The sequence below is a fragment of the Acartia tonsa genome, chromosome 13, assembly GCF_053477335.1.
Source record: "Acartia tonsa isolate MP-2025a chromosome 13, ASM5347733v1, whole genome shotgun sequence".
Lineage (NCBI taxonomy): Eukaryota > Metazoa > Arthropoda > Copepoda > Calanoida > Acartiidae > Acartia > Acartia tonsa.
The window spans coordinates 40,756,010-40,779,553 of NC_137272.1; the positions used below are offsets into that span (position 1 = coordinate 40,756,010).

Below are 23,544 nucleotides of genomic sequence, written 5' to 3' on the forward strand. Positions count from 1 at the left end.
ATGAGCCTTGATTTTTGTATACCCAATAGATAGAATTAGTAACTAGTAAATAGAATAGGTAACTATTTTTCAGAATATTGTTAAAATATCTTTTATGAATATAGGAGCCCCCCCCCCCCGCTATACTTAAACAGGGTTAAAACTGAAAGTGTTTATTGACATTTAATTTGTCTGATTGCAAATTTGAACTATAAGTACTTTTTTTACAAATTCTTTTTAAACAGGCACGGCCAAAAAGTAAACTTTAAGTGCCTTTTTTCTTTAGTTTTACTTTCAGTTTTACGGCCAAGTCCATCTGGCAAACATTAACTAAATAGTTTTGATAACAGTATTAAATTCAACAACTACTTTGTAATTTAGTTAAAGGGTGTAAAAAAAACAATTGCTTCATTTTTTTTAAATATAAACCTTACAGGTTTTATCAAAAACTAACAAAAAATGACCTAATTCATGTTCAAGCAATGACAATGAACTACTTTATATATTAGGATAATGCAATTTTTAAATTTCAGGTCTGTGATGAATATGAAAGTTTTGTTGAGCTGTTTGTTGGTGTTGGTTTTTTCACAGGTACTACCTACATCTTTTTTTTTACAGAAGCGAAGGATGTGTCTTTTTCATACTTCTTAACATCTCCATAAGCCTGCAGTAACGAAGATTAAAAACAATAATTTGTTCAGTCATCTAAATCATACCCTGTTTCGTTGATATTAAAAGCTTTGTTGTTAGTTTTTTCCTTTTATGTTTGCAGTCGTCCTTGTTAGAAGTGATTACTTTACAAGTTTCCTATGTCGGTCTGTTTGTCTGTAGTGCATTATTTAACCGCTTGAGAAATATGCTGTCATACAGCCATGTCACTATGCATTCTTGGTTTATTCAAAGTGCCTGATACCCATACCCCTTCTAATTGTTTATAAAATAATTTAAAGGGGGATGGTTAGATTTTTGTATTCCTTATTTTTAATTTATTAAAAAGACAAAGGTCTGGGGGGGGGGGGATCATTGCTTAGCAAGGTACTTTGTGTGATTTTTTTCCCAAATTTATTGAATGTCTATAACTGTCTATAAATTCAATTTTTATTCAATTTTCTATTTTGTCTCTATATTACGTTAGACATAGAGAAAAAACAAAGCTTGTCTAAAGCAGGTCTGTCCGTCTATCTATTCCATCCGTTCTTGTTTTTTTTCCCCAGTGTTTTCCTATTTACTTGATATTTCAGATTTTGATTCTTATGCTGATTAGGCATGATTAGAGTAAGGGGTATGGGGTTATTTATCTGAATGTAGGGACTTATGGACATGAATATACTCTACAATTCATTATGACCGTCTGTTACAAACAACAAAACAACAACAAACCGTCTGTTTGTCTGTTTTGCTTACTTTTTCTTACCATCTCTTTGTCTGTTCTTCTTACTTTTATTTTTAAGAGCTTCGCTACTTACGAATGTTGTCATCCTTGTTTATTGGCAACCAGAGCGAGAGGGGACAATGGGCTGTTTATTATATTAGTCCCCAAAGTTTTATAATAACGTTTTCTTATTCGTTGGCTTATCAACTTTGGAGACTTTCAATGAATTTTGATTAATTGCTTCATTATGTTGAGTGTCCAAACGTTTCAACCACCAATTGTAATCTATATAAACTATAATTTTGTGTATTAACATTGGAAATGTACATCAATTTATCGGCCATTGTCTTATCCCTTTAGATCCCTAATTGATTACTCTCAAATAGTCTATATTTCTTAAATAAAAATAGGAAGTGTAGAAAAATCTTTTTTCCTGTTCTTACGTTGAACTATAATTAGATAACAAATATGTCACAAAATATAATGGATGTAGAATATACTTGGATATTATGACAGGAGGAAAATTGTCGTCAATTTGGGTTGCAAAATTCCCTCGCTTTTATTGGTCGGGCCGTTTATCCTGTAGGAGGGGAGGGGATGGGGGCAAAGTAGGGGGATGGGGGAGATCGTTATTTTAGCCCGCTACAGAGTACACTTTATTATGGATCATGTAAAGCTCAGCAATTAGAAAAATAAAATGTTCTGTGCCCTGATGTCTTAAATTTTCTTCAATGTAAGATGCTTACATTTAAGACATAATTATAGAGATGGTACACTGAAAACATTATTTCAAATCGCCAAATTAAATTCATCAAATTTAAATCTAATTTTCAAACTACAAGATTAACCACTCTCTGAAAAAAAACTTATCTGAATCAGCTTATTGTTTCTAACAAAAAATGATGTCATACAATACGTATAACCAATGAATAGCCAGTATACATTTATATTGACCAATGGTATAATGTACACTGGCCTATCATTTGTAATGTATGACGCTACTTTTTATTAGGCACTATGAGCTGCTCCAACTTATCTACGTGGTAAAATTTGTTAATAATCTTAGCTTCCATTTGACCTAATCGCTTTTAAAAGCGAAGCTTTTCTATAATTAGGGTCGGTCCGTACGTCCGTCCGTCACAGAGGGATAGCTTTTTTCGTTAATTTAGGCATGTTAGAATTGTCCTATCGATTTAATCTTTGCATGGTGATTCCTTTAGTAGTTAGGTACGATTTAAAAAGCGTAGTAACTCTATAATCATTACAAGAATGTCCGTACGTCCATTTTAAACTTGTTGATTTTTTTACTTTTTTAACAACAAATTTTTATGTGATCTAATCATTCGATTGATCTGATTTTTGATATGTTGATTCCTGGGACAACAAAGTATAATGTTATAAGCGAGGCAACTCTATAATTAAGTCCTAAAAATGTAAGTATGTCCATAAACATTATTCTGTATCAAGCAGTTTTTCAACAAAATTTACTTTCAATTTTGCTTTGACTCTAATACATTTATATTCTGATTATTCAGTTCTGACACTTTATAAGTGTTAATGGCCGTTTGTCCTACCGTTTCAGTGCTTCGCTTTTATGGATGTTGTCATTCTTGGTATTTTATTTTCAGGACTGCTTGGGAGCTGATATACCAGTATACTGCAGGGTCCTGAAAATCAACTGTTCAAAGCAAGTGGATTGGTTACTTTGCTTTCATTCATTCTTGTAGGCCAACTTGTTCAATAATGACGAACTTTATTTTAATCACCAGTGCAGTGTAAATATTCCCTTTAATGGAAGTTTCTTTTTAATGTTGTGGGGATAATTTGGAGCTATTTAGACATCCCCCACCCCCCTAAGTAGATCAAATGTTAATTCCTCCGTAAATTTTAGCTGAAAGTTGCTTACAGCTAGTTTTATTGACTATTGAATAAGTAGCAAAGATACTCTATAATTCGCTTTGTCTGTCCGTGATCTTGTAACGCTATGGGGTACTTGTGATTTTCTCGGCTATTATTTAAGAAAGAAGGCTAAATTTTTTAAAAAGATTGCCTGTGTCAATTAGCACAAAGAATATAACTTATATTACATAAAGCGTATTACTTGGTACGTCGGTCTGTTAGACATGGTACAAAAGACCTGTAAACTAAGATGTTATTTAATATAATACCTGAAATAATAAGAGTACAAACACTGTTCTACAATTTATCTAATTGATATAAGTATAAATAAAAAGGGATCTACTGCAGTTCACGGTAAAATATTGCTGGTAAGCAATATTTCTAAAAATATATGAATTTTAAAGGCTGCTAGCTGCCAAACGGCTGAACGTACAGATCATACTCGCACACCATTTTAAGTGGCATAAGAAGGCCTACAAATAATCTGGAATATCCAAGATCCAATTATGCAAAGGGAAAGCTTTACTGAAGAAAAAACGCGTAAAATTGGTCTTTTTCGCGCATTTCTCTGCACTGCGAGATAATTATGCATTATTGATTTATGGCTATTCCAGATTATATGTAGGCCTTCTTATGCCGATTAAAACAGCGTGCGGGCATGATCTGTACGTTCAGCCGTTTGGCAGCTAGCAGCCTTCAAAATTCATAGATTTTTGGAAGTATTGCTTACCAGCAATATTTTTCCGTGAACTGCAGTAGATCCATAAAAAGAGTTAATGATATTACTCTGGTTGGAAACCATCAGTAGAATTGCTTTTACCAATTATAATAAAAAACCAGATATGAACAAGGATGATAATATTGATACCACTAAAAGCGAAGTTAGAATAACAAACCTTCTAATAACAGCTTTTCAATAACAAACCTCATATGATTTTCAGTAGCGAAGCTACTCTATAATTCACTTTGTCCGTCCGTCCGTCAGTAAGTCCGTAACGCTATGGAGGAAATGAGATTTACTCAGCTCCTATGAAAGATAGAATGCTGAAATTTTTTGGCAAAATTCCCATCATTAAAAAGCACAATTAAGTATAAAACATCAATGGCGGTAGGATCGCTTTTTAGCAGGTTTTATGCTATTTTTATATTTTTCAAATTTTTCTCCATATCTTCAGTGTTTATGGTCCGATTTAAAAATTTTGTCGTTTTAAGAAATACAGAAATATTCATGAATAGTTTTAATCTACAGAAGTTTTAATTTGTTTAAAGTAATTAGTTGTTTTCCATGTGCATCAATTTTCCACTTTCTTCCACACCCTTGCTTTAAAATTTTTTTTTCAAGATCCTTATTTATAATTTATTGTCAATTTGTTACAGATTTTTTAATTGATGAAACTATATAAAAAGAAGAGCAATGGGATTAGAGAGAGAGTGGACAATAGGCTGTTTATTAGACTAGTCCCCAAAGTTTTATATAACGTTTTATCATTCGTTGGTTTAACATTTGAGGGACTTTAGTGAGATTTAATAAGTTGATTTATCAAGTTGAGTGTTAAAATATTTCAACCACTAATTTTAATCTACAGAAGAGATAATTTTGTGTATCATCATTAGGGATGTATTTAAATTTATCGGCCATTGTCTTATCCCTTTAGGTCCCTGAATGTGAAACAGAAATTAATAATGTTTTTCCTCTTTTTTTTCTGTTTGTGCTGCCAAATTGTGCTCTGTTTGTGTTGATGGAAAAAATTAGCAAAATTAACCTAGATATTTACTGAACTCAGGGAGCTTAAGGGATAAGACTTGGACAATATAAATGATGTATATCTCCAATGTTTACTAACAAAATTACCCCTCCTATGGGTTAAAATTATGGATTACAGTTTAATGTATCCTTAAACATTCGACACATTGTAAGGGGACAAAGTGTCTAAAAAATAGCCATGTAACGTCATAAAAATGAGGAAGATGAGAGAAAACCCATAAAAAAGAGATGAATATTGAATAATCCCTTTTTTTATGACGTCACATGGCTGAGACACTTTGTCCCCCTACTGAACATTCCTTTTAACTAAATATCAGACGAAGAATAATAGGTTGAAATCCTATTAATATATCTTAGATAATCTAGAAGTTAGGGTTTCCTACGTCTTACTTATATATGAAAGACCGGCCTAAAATTTTTTTTAAGCGAAGCTTTTCTATAATAAGGGTCAGTCCGTCCGTCCGTCTGTCACAGACTGTTAGCTCTTTTAATTGATTTAAGCATGTTAGAATTATCCTATCGATTTTAAACTTTGTACGGTGATTCCTTTCGTAGTTAGGTACGACTTAGAAAACGTAGCTACTCTATAATCGTTACGGGAATGTCCGTACGTTCATTTTAAACATGATGATTATTAAGTTTTTTAACAGCTAATTTTTATGTGATACAATTATCTGGTTGATCTGATTTTTGGAATACTGATTCTAAAGACAATAAAGTACAATGTTATCAGCGAAGTATCTCTATAATCAAGTCCTAAAAATAAGTATGTCTTTAAACAGAATCCTGTATTTAAGCAGTTTTCAATGAATTTACTTAAAATTTGGTTTCAACTTTTTATACATTTATATTCTGATTATTCAGTTCTGACACTCTACACGTGTTGATGTGCGTTTTTCCTATCGTTTCAGAGCTTCGCTTTTATGGATGTTGTCATCCTTGTTTTATAGCAACAAAACATAATATTTTAAGTCAACTAAATGTGATGTATACCTGAATCCCTGCTAAAAAAATGGGTTGGACACAGCTGTCAATTAGAACTAACACAACCCATTTTCTCTCTACATTATTAGATAATAAATTTGAAGGCAAAGTATCTTATTCCGCTAGTGAAACACTCCCCAGTCCCCACTCGATTTCAATTAAAAGTATACGTATAATGCTTTTCTTTTGGTTAGGTTAGTTTAATTGGTACCCTGTAAGGGCTAACTAAACATTTCTGACAATAATTTTTGCCATAATAGTGTCTTCATTATAGTATAGTATAGACTTGAACAATATGACAAACGCAGGAGTGACAAACGTCGGAGAAGACACTTAATCTAACCTAACCTATTTTAAACCAGGTTACAGGTTTTAAAAAAGCATATACCCTCCGGGGGGCTTATTTATATATTTTTATCTTATTTTTATTCCTGCATTTGTACTAGAACATATATAACATTTCCCCAAAGCTTTCTGATTATCCAATAAAATATCTAAAATAATAAGGGGCGCGGCGGAGGTTTAGTTCATGGTTGGAAAATAATTGATGCTATACTACCAATTATACAATATATGTTAGTTAATAAAATTGGATAAGCTTGAAAATAATTAAATTACTTCAAAAAATAACACAACATTATAGAAAAACAGAAATTTGGGAAGCAGAAATAAATCACCTCAAAATAGTATTTTGGAATTAGAAACAATAAAAACTAACCTTAATATTAAAAAAATATAAGCCACTGTTTTCTTTTTGTTTGAGGATTTCGATAAATACTGAATCGATTGGGTTCTCAATTTTAGGGATGTGTTACATATATCCCGGGATGGTTTTAGGCTATTTTTCTGTCCTTTCCTACCTCTTAGAATACATAGCCAGTAGATGCTCGGGGCGCAGCTACTAGTAATAATATAAAAACAAGGATGACATTATCCATAAAAGCGAAGCTCAGAAATGGAAGGAAAACGAACATTAACACTTGTAGATTGTCAGAACTGAGGAATGAGAAACTGTCCCAATTTTGTATAACTTTAGCGGAACAAGTTCCAATTACGTCATATTTTTCTTTCCCGAAAAAGAGAAGGGGGAAAGAAAAAAAAGGGAAGGGGGGAAGAAAAAAGAGATGGGAGAAAAGGGGGTTTTCCCCATCTCTTTGAAGAGATTTTCTTCCCCCGCTCCCTTTTTCGGGAAAGAAAAATATGACGTAATTGGAACTTGTTCCGCTAAAGTTATACAAAATTGAGACAGTTTCTCATTCCTCTCAGAACTGAAATGCATCAGTACAAACAATATTGTAAGTAAATTTGTTGCAAAACTGCATAAATAGATGATACTGTTTAAGGACATACTTACATTTTTGGGACTTGTTTATAGAGATGCTTCGCTTATAACAATGTACCTTGTTGTAATAGAAATCAGTTTTCAAAAAGTCAGAAGAATCGGATTATTTTAACATACAAAAAATTGTTGTCAAAAAAGTTAAAAATCGACATGTTTAAAATGGACGTACGGACATTCTGGTATTGATTATAGAGTTGCTGCGCATTCTAAATTGTACCTAACTACTACAGGAACCATCATGCAAAGTTTGGAATCGATAGGACAATTCTAACCTGTTTAAATTAATGAAAAGAGCTAACTGTGACGTACGGACGGACCAACCCTAATTATAGAAAAGCCTCGCTTTTAAAAATTAAAAAATTGGTGCCAAAATAAATCACTTTGTTCTGTAATTAAATGATAAATTCATAAATCTTGATTAAATTGGGCGTGGTTAAACTTGATTTTGGTAGCTGTCATAATATCATCTTAAACACCCAAAGCGTGTTTTATCAGTGAATGATATTGGGCTGTTTTATTACACTAGTCCCCAAAGTTTTAAAATAAAGTTTTCTTATTTAGTGACTTAACTACTTTAGGGACTTATTGAATGGTTTGTTGGGTGTCTAAACGTTTCAATCATTCATTATTATCAACAGAAGGGGTAAATTTGTGTATAATCATTGGGGATGTACATAAATTTATCGGCCATCGTCTTATCCCTTTAAATTCCTGGTGTTCTAAAGAACTTTGCTTTCCCCCCTCCGAATGTTTTGTCTGTGTGTAATAAATGATTTCAGTTCTGTAACATCTAAATCTTTTTTGTAGAATTTTTAAACTTCATTTGAAAGTCAGATGTAAATTTATTTCTAAGTAGAGTATGATTAAATCCATAAGTAGCTCTAAAAAATCAAATATTAAAGTGTGGATGTTGTGTTTTTAAAAGCATATGTTCAGAATAAGAATTAGGTGTAAAAATCAAGAACCTATATTTTTGTAGTATTCATGAGTGACATAATAACGAACAAAGTAGATTCTATACTTAAGCTTTATTAGTATTGTGAATCTTTACACAAAAATTTCAGCTGTCTATCTTGATTAGCAGTAGAGAAAACCATATAAACTCCATAGCGTTATTGACTGATAGACTTAAGGACAGTACCTTCGCTAGCAAATAGCAAATAGATTCCAATTGGAATATATTTTCAAATAAAAAGTACATTAAATTTGATGAGCTAAAACACTTAGGAAACTATGTACACATTCGGAAATTCAAATTCAGCTCATCTTAAATTTTACTGACAATAAGATTAATAGTAAAGAATGTAAAAGTTTTAAAATCTCTTAAATCTTTAACAATAAATAGCAAACAAATTTATATTGTTTTAGACAAAGTGGAATAGTCCAATATTTTGTTAATAAAGCACTCTTTACACCCTCTACTACAGTCTACATAACAGTATTTTAAATTCTTATAAACGTCTAGCTTTTGGTGTTAAAACAAAAGTTATGTTGTATGTAAAATTCACCTGATTTGAAAAATGAAAGGGCCTTGAACCACACCAGAATCCACATCCAACTGTTTGCTTTGCCCAAGACACCCCTACAAGCAAGCAGGGGTATATTTTTGAATATTTATTGTATGATTGTATGAAAAAGTACATTTGTCATACAATAAAAACATTTTTAACATATTAAATATTTGAAGGGTGGTTTCACCCCACATACTAAACTGATCCCACCCCCCCCATAGGAGTACCCTAATAACATAGGCCTTATGAGGGGGTAAAGTCAGAATCCATTAGATAGAAAAGGTATTATGTATAGAACTCAATACCTTGTAGAAGGAGTGTTTTATCACCAGATATAAATATAAATAAAGTTTAAGTAAAATTTGTCAGTCAAGTCGTTTTACCCTTTTTTCTGTCTTTTTTTATTTTGTTTATTTCATCAAATCAAAAACAGTTTGCACTAAGAATATTTTATGTCTTAGTTTTGGAGTTGGGGTTAGTTTTTAAACAAAGTATAAATAAATTTTTTCATTGTTACACAAATAAGGGAGGAAGTGGACATTGGACTGTAAATTAATCTGATACCCATAGTTTAATACAAAGTTAATTTACGTTATTAACAAATAGGTTTATTGTGCGTTCGCTTAAAAACTTTAGTGATTTATGATTGGTCGGAACAAAGTTCTCTACTAATCATTTGGGTATAGTCCCTTTTGTGACAAGGCCTCTTAAGGGGCGTTTCGTCATATTTTCACAGTAGATTTTCTCCTATGTCTACTAGACCCGGTGTATCAATTACCTAACCTAACATAACCTATTTAAAGCTACAGAGAAAATATGATGCAACGCCCCTTAAGAGGCGGTGTCACGAAAGAAACTATAACCAATCTTTTAAATCTATAATTGGTTTATTTTTGGAGGTGGGGTGACATTACTTTAACGTCAACTATCTTATCTCTTAGGAAAACAAATAAAATTTTTTCAATATTCTAAATGGCATTTTACAAAAATGCTACCTATACAAGAATTATAATCATCATCATCGCCATTTATCTCTTCTTTCCAGAGCATAGGCCACGAACAATGGTACAATGAGTGTGCCCCAACCATCTCAATTTTCTCTTTTTAATTGTCAGTTTGATGTCTGACATATCACTGCGCTCTAAAAGTTTCGGCCCCATACATCAAAACAGAGAGAACATTTGACTTGAAAAGTCTTAACTTGGTCTTTAAGGAGATGTTGTTGGAATTCCAAATTTTGTTCAAGCTAGATTTGTTAATTCTAGCTTTAACATCTCTCAAAGTGCCTCCATCCATTTTACTTCCAAGATACTCAAAGCAGTTAACATCCTCAAGAATTTGGTCTCCAATAAGTTATTGGTTCTTGAGAGTTTGCACTTAATCTGAGTATTTTAGTTTTTGGCAAATTTTAAAGAATTATAATACTATAGGATAAGCCTATAACTACCAAATAACGCTTATTTTATAATAAAAATATTATTATTTTTAAAAGCGAAGCTTTTCTATAATTAGGGTCGGTCCGTCCGTCCGTCCGTACGTCCGTACGTCCGTAACGGATAGCTTTTTTCGTTAATTTAGGCATGTTAGAATTGTCCTATCGATTTCAAATTTTGCATGGGGATTCCTTTAATAATTAGGTACGATTTAGAAAGCGTAGCAACTCTATAATCATCACCAAAATGTCCGTACGTCCATTTTAAACATGTTGATTTTTTAACTTTTTTAACAACAAATTTTTTGTGATCTAATCATCCGATTGATCTGATTTTTAGTATATTGATTACTGGGACAACAAAGCATAATGTAATAAGCGAAGCAACTCTATAATCAAGTCCTAAAAATGTAAGTATGTCCATACACATTATCCTGAATCAAGCAGTTTTTCAACAAATTAACTTACAATTTTGCTTTGACTCTTATACATATATATTATGCTTATTCAGTTCTGACACTATACAAGTGTTAATGTCCGTTTGTCCTATCATTTCAGTGCTTCGCTTTTATGGATGTTGTCATCCTTGTTAAAATTGTAATTGCATAGAGAATTTTCTATTATGTCAATTTAGATAAAATTCTAAACATAAAAATGCATCATTAAATGCACCTATCTAACAAATTCTATTTTTTCAATTTACTATACATTTAACAGAGTTTAATAACACCTAAATTTAGAATTTTATTAAATAGATTCATGATGTGCCTAATTGTTTAAGTAACACCATGCAAGGTTTGAAACCAACAAGACGATTCTATAATGCTAATTTTTATTATTGAAAACCAAATATAAATGACCAAAAGAAATGTTTAAAAACTGTTATGAGCTTTGTTTATAAAGAATGCAATCCTAGCAATTTGTCAACTTCATTATTTACAACTAGTGGCTTTATTCTATTAGGATTATGTGATTGTGTGATGTTAGAGGGTATGAAACGTTACGCGGCAAATGCGCATTTGATGAATTTTTTTATAATTAGGTTAGGTTAGGTTGGGCTATAAGCTAGGGGGCCGAGCGCCCGCAGCTAGGAAGGCTAGGGGTGTCCGAGCGCCCACGGCTAGCCTCTCTTTGTTTTTTTTTTTAAAAGATAAGCGATTTTAAGGTATATTCATAATATAATATAAATTGCATCAGCAAAATTTATTGCTTCACTTTAAATTATGGGCAGAACAGTTTAGCCGTTTAGAGATCTTTCTGAACACACGTTCATTAAGACATAATGAAATAGAATTTGTATAAAAATAATATACAAAAAATGAATTGAATTATGTAGTTATTCTCGATAGTATATTTTCAAAAACCTTTTATCTGTTTCTATAGATAGATATATAAAATCAGCTTATACCAACAACAAAATTAATTTTTAGAAAATATCGAAACCTATATATAATTTCAGCTGTCGTTAGCGGTCAACACATCGTATAATTGACGACCTCTACATCTGCCCCCACGTATTATTTTAGATTTATTTCGCTTGTTGGTTATATTGTGGTATTCGGCAACCTTGAGCCATGTTCTGTGGCAACCCTGACCTTGGTTCGGAGAAGGGCCGAGGGCCCTCCCCCGAGTACTGGGGAAGGGGTCAGCCTGACCCCTCCCTATGCTTTAAAATTAATGATAGATTTTGACAGCCTTATTATGGTTAAGCTGTATTGTTTGGTTCCCCCACCCTTTCCAGGGATGGGGGATCGTTATTGCCCAATCTAATTATTGTATATGTATTTATATTGATTTTGCTTTAGGATTATTTATTCCAATCTGTGTATTTATTATTTGTTGTATATAACTTCAGTAAACCTTAGACCCTGAATAAAGTAACATCTGAATATACCCTGTTTGTTATTTTAGTGATTGCTAGAGAAGCGCAGCTTCTCTATAATATATGTGTCCACGTCTGTTCGCACTGCCGTAATCATTTGAACTTGGGTGTCTGCCATTCAACCGAGGCGGATACCACAAATTGGTGACAGCTGTGTGAGATTACGGCAAACCACAAGTGTAGAGCAGACGCGCAGCTGAGGCTAAGGTACTCCCAGCAGTGAAACTGGCAAAACTGACACAAGCAACCTGAATTACCCACCCTGGATAGCAAGGTCTAACTCTGTATCCGGCAGTTGTGGAAGCGAAACCTAGCGAAAGACCACGGAGAGTGGCGGAACCAGAGCTGCGGAGAGCAGCGAAATCGGACGAGAGACTACGGAGAGTGGCGAAACTCGACGGAGAACTGCGAAGAGTGACGAAATCTAACGGAAGATTGGGCGCTCAAAGGCTGAAACAGGCCTGCGGACGGGCTGAAACAGGCCAAATAATTGCAAACGGCTGAAAACAGGCCACCATTTACTGCAAAAGATAGAAGGATCCGAACCCACGGCGCTGCAGGATGGGACATTCCCTGCCGCCACCACCCGGATTCGGACCCACGGCGCTGCAGGACGGGACATTCCCTGCCGCCGACTGGCTGAAACAAGCCAAATAGCTGCGAGCTGTGAGCGAAAATACGAGTGTAGTGTACCAAGCAGAAGAAAAACTACGTTAACTCCAAGTATTCTGAGAGGCTACAGCGCAGCCACCCATTGAGAAAGACAGATACTATACCAGATTTCCAAGTATCCTGAGAGGCTACAGCGCAGCCACCCATTGAGAAAAACAGATATTATATCAGATTTTATGGATTACCACCCTGGTGTGAAAGCTAAACAATAGATTTATGGGCAGGGCTTGGTAAATAATTGCCGTGGATTGTGATAAAGCCCAAAATAGAACTTGTGATAAGCCAAAAATAGAACCTAGATGTTAGCTAACAATGCATTGGTAAACAATCGGACCCCCAAACCTGCAGCACGGCAAATACACCCCCTTATCCCAACGGAAGGGGAGGGGCCCACCATAAATTGAAGCAAATACAATTGAGGTGACATAAGAATAAGCCAAGGATTAAGGGAGAAACCCAATTACCTCACCACCCAGTCACCTCAAACCTGGGGCACCCCCCCTCCCCACCTGGGGAAGGGCGGCTTTACCCCATCCCCTCACGCGTTCCCCCTTCTCCCCACACTCCGATAAGTCCGTCTACCGTGCGGAGACAGCGACTGGGAGAACGGAGCGCAATTCACGGGTTGCGCAGCGGAGCTCGGAACGCAACGAAAATTCGACGGACAAAGGAGATAAAGCGGACCAATGAGAGAGCAGATTGAGGGATAGATGCGCGTTTTACCTGTGTGCGCATTCTGACGGCGCGTAGGCGCGTTGCAAGAAAGGGGATTTCACGCACACACACACACACACAGGAGAGGAGCTACTCTATAGCATACAACAGAGATATTTTTAGAAAAAAACTGCAAGCTCCTCCCTCCCTATCTACAGTGTGATAAGGAAAACCAAATCAGTTCCTGATAGCAGTTCAGACCCTCAACAACTCTCTACACCTACCAGCCTACCTTAAAGTTGAGAAGCTAGTGAAAAGTACCCTAGTGTACACTTATTTTAGATCTTTGTAGTTCAAACTACCAACCAAGTGATAAACGGTAGCGGTTGCTAGGATAGTAACCATAAACATAAGCCGCCTATAGTATTGACTTAGACTTAGTGTCCCGTCGCTGAACCTTTGACCCGATGGAGCAACAACAAGCGCAAGGAGGCGACCAGCTCCAAGAATGGCTCCAGGACGATCCCCAGCCGGCTCCAGCCGAGTACCACAAGCTGATGTTGAGTAACCTGCCGGAGTACCGAGGACCGCCCAAGCAGTCCAGGAACTCCCACATCCAGAGGCTGGAAATGTCATGGGCGGCTTACCGCGTACCCCCCCATGACACACTGAACCGCCGCAACGCCCTTTTACTATCCCTGGCGGGGCAAGCGGCGGAGATGGCCTCCCACCTGTTTGGCAAGGCAGGCCAAGCCTTGACCTACGAACAAGTCAAGGCCGAGTGTGAAATGTTATTTCGTCCAGCCTATGAGTCCCAGACCCTGAAGCAAGCCTTCAGGGACTACAGGCAACACTCGACAGAGCCCATCCAAGCCTATATCTCCACAAAGTGCGCACTGTACAGGGAGGCCTACAGCCACGAAGACCTGGAATTGCTCATCGATGAGCTTAACCGCGGCATCCGCAACGCCAACGTGAAACGTGAGATGATGGGACATGAGATCGCCTCGGTACCTGAGTACACGAGGCGAGCCATGTTCACCATGACCATGATCACCAAGCAGCTGAAGGAGGGTGTGTGCCTAGTGGACGCCACCGACGGGCTCACGGGATCGGCCAGCGTCCAGTTGCCCCAGTACGATGATTCGGAGCCAATGGAGATTGGCGCCTTGGCTCCGGGTCTCCACCAGATGGGGAAAGTTGCACCAGACGACGCCTCCAAGATTCCAGGCCGCTGCTACCGCTGCCATGGGAAGGGCCACCGAGTCAGAGACTGTCCTACGCCTATGGAGGTCAGCCTAGAAGAGCGACGCACCCAGCCCCGCTGTGACCGTTCTGCCAGATGTGAACGTTGCCATTACTCAGGCCATACGGCAGCCGAGTGCAAGGCTGACTGGGACCAGGTAGCCGGGAGGAGACGTGTAGCCGGCAAGGGCGCTCACTCAGGGAAGCCCAGCCAGGTAGCCAACATGGAAGGGAGCGCGCCTCCAGCAACACTCCAGCAAGCAGCCGCCCCCAGCACTGTGGGCCACTCAGAAGGAATGCCGCAGTTTGGGACCATCCCAGCCAGGATCAACGTGCTGGGAAGAGCGGCTGAACCCAACCGGGTTGGCCTGGGCTTCAGCCTCAACCACATGGGACCGGAGTTCGTGCAGCCAACCAACATTGCGGAGCCAGAAGTCCTGCGGCCTCTGCCATTCGGCCTCAACATGATGGTGCCTGCCAGACCGAGTCCCCCGAAGGAGGAGGTAACCCCTGTCACCCCCAGCAAGAGCAGAGGGGCGCTACCCAGCGCCACCGGGACGGTGTATGGAGAGGCCCTGGCGGCCGCCGAGCGTGAGAGGCGCTAGCCAGCGAGTCTGAGTCGATGTATGGGGCGCCATCTGGCGTCGCCACCTGGGAAGGACGAGAGGTGCGGTCCCGCACCCCCAAGCTGATGTCTGGGGCGGCAACCGCCGCCGCCACCTGTGAAGACTGGGGAGTGCTATCCAGCGCCCCCACACCGGTGCCTGGGGCGACAACCGTCGCCGCCACAGAGAGACCTGGACCCCGGAACGAGCCTGCAGCCCCAGAGGGAGGGGTGACATCCGTCACCCCCAGTCAGCCAGCGCCCCCAGCCAGCAGGGAGAGTCCAGCTGTCCCTCATCCAGAGCCCCCAGCCAGCAGGGAGAGTCCAGCTGTCCCTCATATAGAGCCCCCAGCCAGCAGGGAGAGTCCAGCTGTCTACCACCCTCAACTGAGCCAGGATAAGTTAAAATTGACAAACGCATTGTACCCAAAATATTGTAACCCTCCAGCCTTGCCTGTGCCTCCCGCACCAGAGGCTGGGGAGATTGAGATTTGGGGTTATCAGGACTTGCCTGTGCCACATGCACCTGAGTTCCTAGGGCAGGGGAGGGATATAATACAGGGCGAGCCTGTGCCACACGCATTACAGCCCCATGCCACTGGGCATGCCATGGACGAGGGAAGGGCCACCTTGAGGCTAGGGGAGCCGACGCCCAGACAGGCGCCAGTCGCCTGTCAGTCCGTCATTGGGGAGGGTATCGGAACGCCCCGGGCGTCTAAAGATAACACTCAATGGAAATTTATATCTAGCCAGGAGCAGTCCAGCAGTATCCAGCCCCAGGAAGCAGTTGTGGCCAGAGCCGAGAATCCCCAGATGCGCGCGCGAGGATGGTGGCTGTCTGGCAGATTCTCCCATTGGTGGATGGTTCTGTGGGGCCTATTGCTAGCAGCTGTGTGGCCTACAACTAGCTATGTCTTAGTAGGGTGGGACTGTGCCAACCCCACCCATGTCACCGCCTTCAACAAAGAGCAGATGTGTAGCAAGGAGCCGCTACACCAGGAGGTGCCTCTGGGCCATGAGGTACATATCCTGCAGCAAGTTAAGATACGGGAGACCATGGGATATAGCTGTCAACTCACAGTGTCCCAGTGGACATTTAGGTGTGGAGTCTGTGGCCACCTGAAGGTGACCTCAGTCCCCCCCCTCATGCGGCCAACCAAGATTGACCCAGAGACGTGCCGGGACCTAGCCCGGAGCCGCGTCTACACCCTGCCAGGCAAGACCAAGCCATTGACGTTCCAGCTGAACCACCCCCTGTTCTTTACCCTTGATATGGTAGGAGCACTGGTCAACAGCCCCGAGGGGGTGGGTTGTGAAGGGGAGGACGTCCATTTTGAAGGCCAGCTGTATCGAAATGAGTTAGTGGAGTCCCAGTCCGACCACCTGACCCTAGCGTGTCCCCAGTCCGAGCTGTCCTGTGTCACTGGAGAGGCCACGTATGTGTGGGACCACCTGGGGAGAGATTGCCCCTTGAGGCTGATCCGCAGCCTCCAGCCCAGCCTGGTGATGGATGCGTTCCTGGTTGACCATCAGGCACAATTCTTTATCAACATGACTACCCCCACCTCGATAGTGAACTGCGACTTTGAGGCCCATGCCACCAACCACCCAGCATTGTTCGTGGCAGCCGACCCGGCCGCGGCAGCGTTGCCCAGAGTATCGGCCAGGGACGTGGATGTCCCCCTCCAGGCTCAGATACACGCGGGTTACATAGGATTTACCCTGGAAACTTGAATGCGAAGCGCAGCAGCAGAAGAAGTAGCGGCCAATTGCTGGAAGCTCCAGCAGCTAGACCCGGCCCATCCGGTGCGTGTCCAGGGGAGCACGTTCTCTATTTTGAGGGGAGATGTATTGCTCCAGCTTACCTGCCAGCGTAATAAGTACGTGGTAAGGGAGAGCAATGAATGTTGGGACAAGGTGCCAGTGGAGCCCACAGGATTTGTAGATGCCGTGACAAAGGTGTATAGCGGTCACGCCACCAAGATTCCCTGCTCCTCCACCTACCCCCTAACTGTACACGCCGAGGAAGGGTGGATAGAGCTAACTCCAGCACCTAAGAAGAGGCCGCCCCCGCTGGATACACCCAAGCAACTGCCTGTCGTATGGCTCATGCGTCCAGCAAGGCAGCTGTTCAGCCACCGGAGACCATGGGATAGTGTCCTATAATATTGACCGACTGGTGGAGGAAGGGGAGGAAACCCTGGATGTCTGGGCTGGGTTCAGACAGGCTATTCATGAGTGGGGAGATGGCGCAGCCATACTGTGCCTGTTGCTGTTGATTCTCAAGCTGCTGGGAGACTTAACCATCATCTCCCTGGCAGCTGCAGGGGGTGTACGTGCAGCCCTGAACGCGATGTCACAAGTATTTCTGTATCACCCAACCTTGTATCGTAAGGCCTTGGCCAGGGCCAGGATCACCCATGCCAAGTCCCGGGACTTTTCAATGGACTGGGATGCCATTCCTATTGGCCGGGAAGCAGCCGAGGAAATGGTGTCCATGAAATCAGCCGATAGTGGGAATGACCGCCTAGGCAAGCCTGGGCCGCACTCTGGAAAGCCCCGCGGCCCCTCGGGAGGCCAGGCTGTCGCCCAGACAGTCAACCTGGTAGCCAGTGCTCCAGCCGCTGCCAACGCCAACCAGAATGCCCCGTTGCTGACCGGTCCAGCAGCGGCTGCGCCCCATGCCAACCTGACACCCGCTGGCGCCGAGCTACGTGCCCAACAAAAGCCAGCCTCTACCTTCTACCCAAGTTGGGGGCCCATCAGCTCTGAAAATCACCACTAGGATTCCATTGAATCGTTAACTCTTGTAAATTATAGTCCCATAATGAGCGGGCCGAAGGCCTCAACCACTGTCGGAAGTCTGGTGGGGAAACCCCCTCCCAGCCTTCCGAGGGGAGAGTTGTGGTATTCGGCAACCTTGAGCCATGTTCTGTGGCAACCCTGACCTTGGTTCGGAGAAGGGCCGAGGGCCCTCCCCCGAGTACTGGGGAAGGGGTCAGCCTGACCCCTCCCTATGCTTTAAAATTAATGATAGATTTTGACAGCCTTATTATGGTTAAGCTGTATTGTTTGGTTCCCCCCACCCTTTCCAGGGATGGGGGATCGTTATTGCCCAATCTAATTATTGTATATGTATTTATATTGATTTTGCTTTAGGATTATTTATTCCAATCTGTGTATTTATTATTTGTTGTATATAACTTCAGTAAACCTTAGACCCTGAATTAAGTAACATCTGAATAGACCCTGTTTGTTATTTTAGTGATTGCTAGAGAAGCGCAGCTTCTCTATAATATATGTGTCCACGTCTGTTCGCACTGCCGTAATCATTTGAACTTGGGTATCTGCCATTCAACCGAGGCGGATACCACAATATCATATTCCTGATAAAAACTCTTTTTCAAAAATCTAAATATAGAGACAGAATGTTCATCTAATGTGTACAAAACTTTGACAATAGCAAAAAGTTCATTTTTTGTGTGATACTTTTGAGTATTAAATAGGGCATAACATTTAGATAAACATTATACTTGTAACTTAATCCATTTATTTTGCCCAAATAGATGCTGTGAGTATTGGTGCAAAAAATATGACGTAACAAAAAAAATTAGCCAATGATAGGCCACTATAAATTTTACCATTGGTCAATAACGGCCTCTCATTGGCTAATTTTTTTTGTTACGTCATATTTTTTGCACCAATACTCACAGCATCGCCGAAATAAACTAAATTTTGTAATATAAAATTTGTAATAACATGACAATGAAACAACTTTACTTTTATTAAGTTAAGTTTGCTAACGCTTTTGTTATGTAATATAATTTCCAGGTTGTTAAAGCAAATTCAATATGCTTTGGTAATACGAAATGTTCCCTGTATTGTTAAAAATATTTCTTTGACTTTATTAAGTTGTTCAAAATTAATGGTACTAAATAAACATAAAATAAAGCAAATTAACCATTTAGAAATATTTTCTGTATCGTATGAGCATAAAATCTAACTAAATATAGCATCGTCTTTGTTTTTGGCAAAATTTTTAGATTTTGAATGCATCTTATACAAAAAGAATAAAGGCATTGATATAATAGTTTAAATAGGCATATTAAACAGAAAACAAATATTTTTTTCACCGATTTAAATTATATAAAAAACATACCTATTCTTTTTAAACTTTTTAAAGTTTTTGTGAATTTATATCTGTCTTTCTCTTTCCTTTTCTTCCCTTTTTTACGAGTACTGAATATTTGCTTTATAATTTATTTTGTCCGTTCGTCCATCCTTTATTTGGTTCTACGCCACTTATGGATGCAATCAGACATTTTTATCTACCCACCGACAATTTAAGGTAATTTTATAACCTCAATTAGCTTAATCTTTATTTTTTTGGCGATTGAAAGGTTTTATTTTTAAGTAAATTTTCTTACAATTTTCCTTGATATCTGATTTATATTAGCCAAGTTAAGAATGAAAGAAAGTAACCAAGACATGTTACAGAGTTACACGTCACCCTTGCTGTACAGAAACTAAAAAGGTAAATTCTATTTAGCAGCACAGCCTTTCTACAAGTCTTATTGTAAATCGTTTTTTGTGACACATGTACCAGAAATATCTAAGGTTATAAGGCAAAATTTTTTTTGAAGATTTTTAGATTTTTAGTAGATTTTTTCCGTATGGCTCCAAATTCATACTGAAAAATGTAATTTTTCATGGAAAGTTAAAGGAAATATGTAAGATCTATCTCTTTTTTGTTGGCCCACAGGGGAATTCATTTTACTATCCGCAGAAAATTGTCTATAAATAGATGTAATAAATAACAATTATAAAACTACTAAATTCTAATAAAGGAGGTAGTAGAACAAGAACAAACATCACCAGAGCCAACTACACAGCAAAATAAGGACTACTTAGAGGTATACATCTTAAATATGCATGTTTTCTTAATTTATTTTTTTCTCGATCGAAAATATAAACTTAGTTGAAGTAGCTAGTTATTTTCAAACAACCCCTCTGAATATTTATAGATAAATTAAAAATAATAAGAGGGGGTTGTTTCACTCTTGGTGAGGTTAGGTTAGCTTATTTTGGATAATTGGTAGCCCCACAGGGTTAAGGCACCTCAGGTGTAGGCCCTGCAGAGTAAGGCTCCCGCTCAATTTATTAAAAAGATAAGGAGACCGGGTTCTGAGCTCGGTAGATACTTCAAGGGAAAGCATATCCTATTATATAAAGTAGTAAGCGTTTTTAGTCTGTCTCGAAAGATCTTGCTAACCGCTGAACCGATATTGTCCTCCTTTACAGTAAAGCTTCTTATAGGTCCTGGGAAGGTTTTAAACTATTTTTGGGGAGTGTGTCTTCAGCCCCCTCTCCCCCAAAAATATTTTTTTACTCTTTTAAACAAAAATTTAAAATAGGATAAGGTCGACTTTTCCCCCTCCAACCTTAAGTGCCCCTAGAGGCTTCTAGGGGGCGTAGCCGCTAGTGTTTTTATAAGATACTAAAATAATCTTGTAAAAATAAAGTTTCTAATGTAAACTGTTGTTGATGTTTATATTCAGGATACCTATGATGAATATGAGGGAGGTGAAACTGAGGAGGATAATACTGAAAAAGATGTATCAGATCTAGTTACAAATAACCAGGAAACATATTCATTAATAACAAAAACATTGGTGGAAAAGTCTGGATACTCATTTGTTGTGCACAATAAAATCAAGATTCAGTATCAACCCGCAAAGTTTTTAAGTTTACGAATAACAGAACGATGTGGATGGGGGGGGGGGGGTGCAGTTAAATTTGCAGTTCATTGTACCCTCCCTCCTTGGCTGTGAGTTTAAGTTTGCTGGCAGTAAATTTACTGAGGCTTCTGCTGCGGCTCAACAAAAAATATAAACTGCCTGAAGACCAAAAACCTTCTTCAGATATCATATGTACACAGAATGTCAGATTGTCTGACATTGTAACTTTACAAAGTGTCTCAAAAATCAGACATGTGACGTCATAAAAATAAGGAAGATGAGAGGAGAAATGGGAAAGAAAACCCCTAAAAAAGTGATAGATTATCCATCATTTTTATGACGTCATAAGGCTGATTTTTGAGACACTTTGTAAAGTAACAATGTAAGACAATCCTCCCACTACTTTAATCTAAAAATGAATATGTAATGTATAGGACTCTGTTGAAGAAAGTTTCTCTGAACCGGATCTCAGTTTTCCTGATACCTCAAAAGGTAAAATGCAATGGATATAGAATACGTGGATAAATTGACAAAGGGGAAAATTTGTCGTCAATTTAGGTTACTAATATGGACCTCATTTAATGGTCAGTTCGTTCATCTAGTAGGAGGGAAAGGGAAGGGGTGAAACCGTTGGATGGGTTGTCCTTATTTTAGAAGGCTGGGAGTATCACTTTAGTAGAGTATAGAAAATTTGGTGCAACATCGAGTTATACATCGATTTTAAATGCTGGAAAATAGTAGGATAGGTCATTGGGAAAAAATATTTTATATAATTCAAATATAGTTCAAAAGCCAGCTTTGACGTCTCTCATGTACTCGTTTCGTGATATCAAGTTTTGTAAATATTCAGTTTTAGTACATCTACAAATAATATTATCATTTCATATATTTTTGTATTTTTGACTTCAACAGAGCGTTTGATTGTATAAGAAAAGGTTTTTCAAGCATTCTGTCCGCAAAAGACAATAAATAATAAATTGATGTACATTGTACATCCCCATTTAAACAAATTAAACTCTTCTAAAAATTATTGGTTGAAAAGATTGGACATTTTGGTCTGGGATTAACCAATCACATTTTATTAGCAGTACCCAAAGTTTATTAGGCAACGAATAAGATAACATGGTTATAAAACTTTGGGTACCACCAGTGTAACATACAGGTGATCTTCATTCAAAGGGGTAAAATGGGAGTTGAAAAATAGCCTAAAACCATCCAAGGTTCCCTATAAAGAAGAACTTAATCAGTTCAGTAAATCTTAAACTTTAGACAAAAAAAAACATTACCACTTTATATAACCTTTGCTTGACGGAAAGCTTTGAAATAATGAAAGCTTTCAAATCTAACATACAAACTTTAAACACCAGAAATGAAATATTCAGCAAATGCCCACACAAAGATAAATACCTTCTTTCAAAGTGCATGACGTGAACCATATCCAAAGCAATATTTTTTATATAATAGGTATTGAATTGCAACTGCGTATGATAAAATATGACCTATTTTTTATCTTTAAAAATCTATTTAGTAGTGAAACAATTGTCTTCCATTAATAAAATGTTCAAAAAAAACTTGGGTTTATATATATATATAACACTTTATATAATAGGAAGATTAGAATTGTATCTTCTAATAATAGTATTACAAGGAAAATCTGTTAAATGATATAAAATTTATCTTGGAAATGCATCAAAAGGCTGAAACTAAACTTCTTACTACATTTTCTTGCAAAACTTTAGTAATTTCTGATTGATTTTTGGTTGTGAAGCCGCTCTATAACTATCCATTAGTTTTGTTGGGGAAGGATCTCACTAACCGCTGAACCGATATGGTTAACCTTTACATTGAAGCTTCTAATAGGTCCAGGAAAGGTTTATAACTATTTTAGGGGAGAAAATCTTTACCATCCCAAAAAAAATCACCCCTAGAAAAAATGGCCCCCTTGACACATTCACCTAGTGTCCCTAGAGGCCACTAGGGGCGTAGCCCTTAGTATTTATATATAGGACTATAAAGGTCACTATAAAGAACATTTATTTTGACCCTATTTTATAAAGTTTTTTCTTATTTTTCTGCAAAAACACTAACCAATGAAGGGAGGCTTTACAAAGGTCTTGATATGGTTTTAGGTTGTTTTATATTAAATTTTTTTTCTTGGGATAGTTTTATGCGGATTTTCTACCCACCCCCTTCCACTTTAAATGTAGAGCCCCTAGTATATGTCATATGTCATAAAAAATAATTAATGAGACTATTTTTTTTGTGTACATTATATTACAAAAAGCTAATAAAAACGGAATATTATATCAAAGTCGATTTAAAAGAATCTGTCATTTTAACTGGTTGATAATTAAAATTCTTCATCCCTGTCACAATATTCCTTGTTTATTGTTTGATTTAAATTTTATAATATTTTCCTAAATACTTATTTGTGATTATTGTCATTTTTGTTTAATTGATAATCA

The 23,544-nt window shown here is 38.4% G+C and overlaps 1 protein-coding gene across 1 annotated transcript in view; it reads left to right on the forward strand.

Moving 5' to 3' along the window:
• Positions 1-23,544, forward strand: part of LOC145335307 (uncharacterized) — a 111,336-nt gene that overhangs the window by 41,596 nt on the left and 46,196 nt on the right. Inside the window, exons 2-7 of the mRNA XM_080181043.1 lie at positions 513-570; positions 2,980-3,038; positions 19,839-19,875; positions 20,189-20,254; positions 20,900-21,073; positions 21,514-21,571. Coding sequence (XP_080037169.1) covers positions 513-570; positions 2,980-3,038; positions 19,839-19,875; positions 20,189-20,254; positions 20,900-21,073; positions 21,514-21,571 — 452 coding nt within the window. The remainder of the gene's footprint in view (positions 1-512; positions 571-2,979; positions 3,039-19,838; positions 19,876-20,188; positions 20,255-20,899; positions 21,074-21,513; positions 21,572-23,544) is intronic.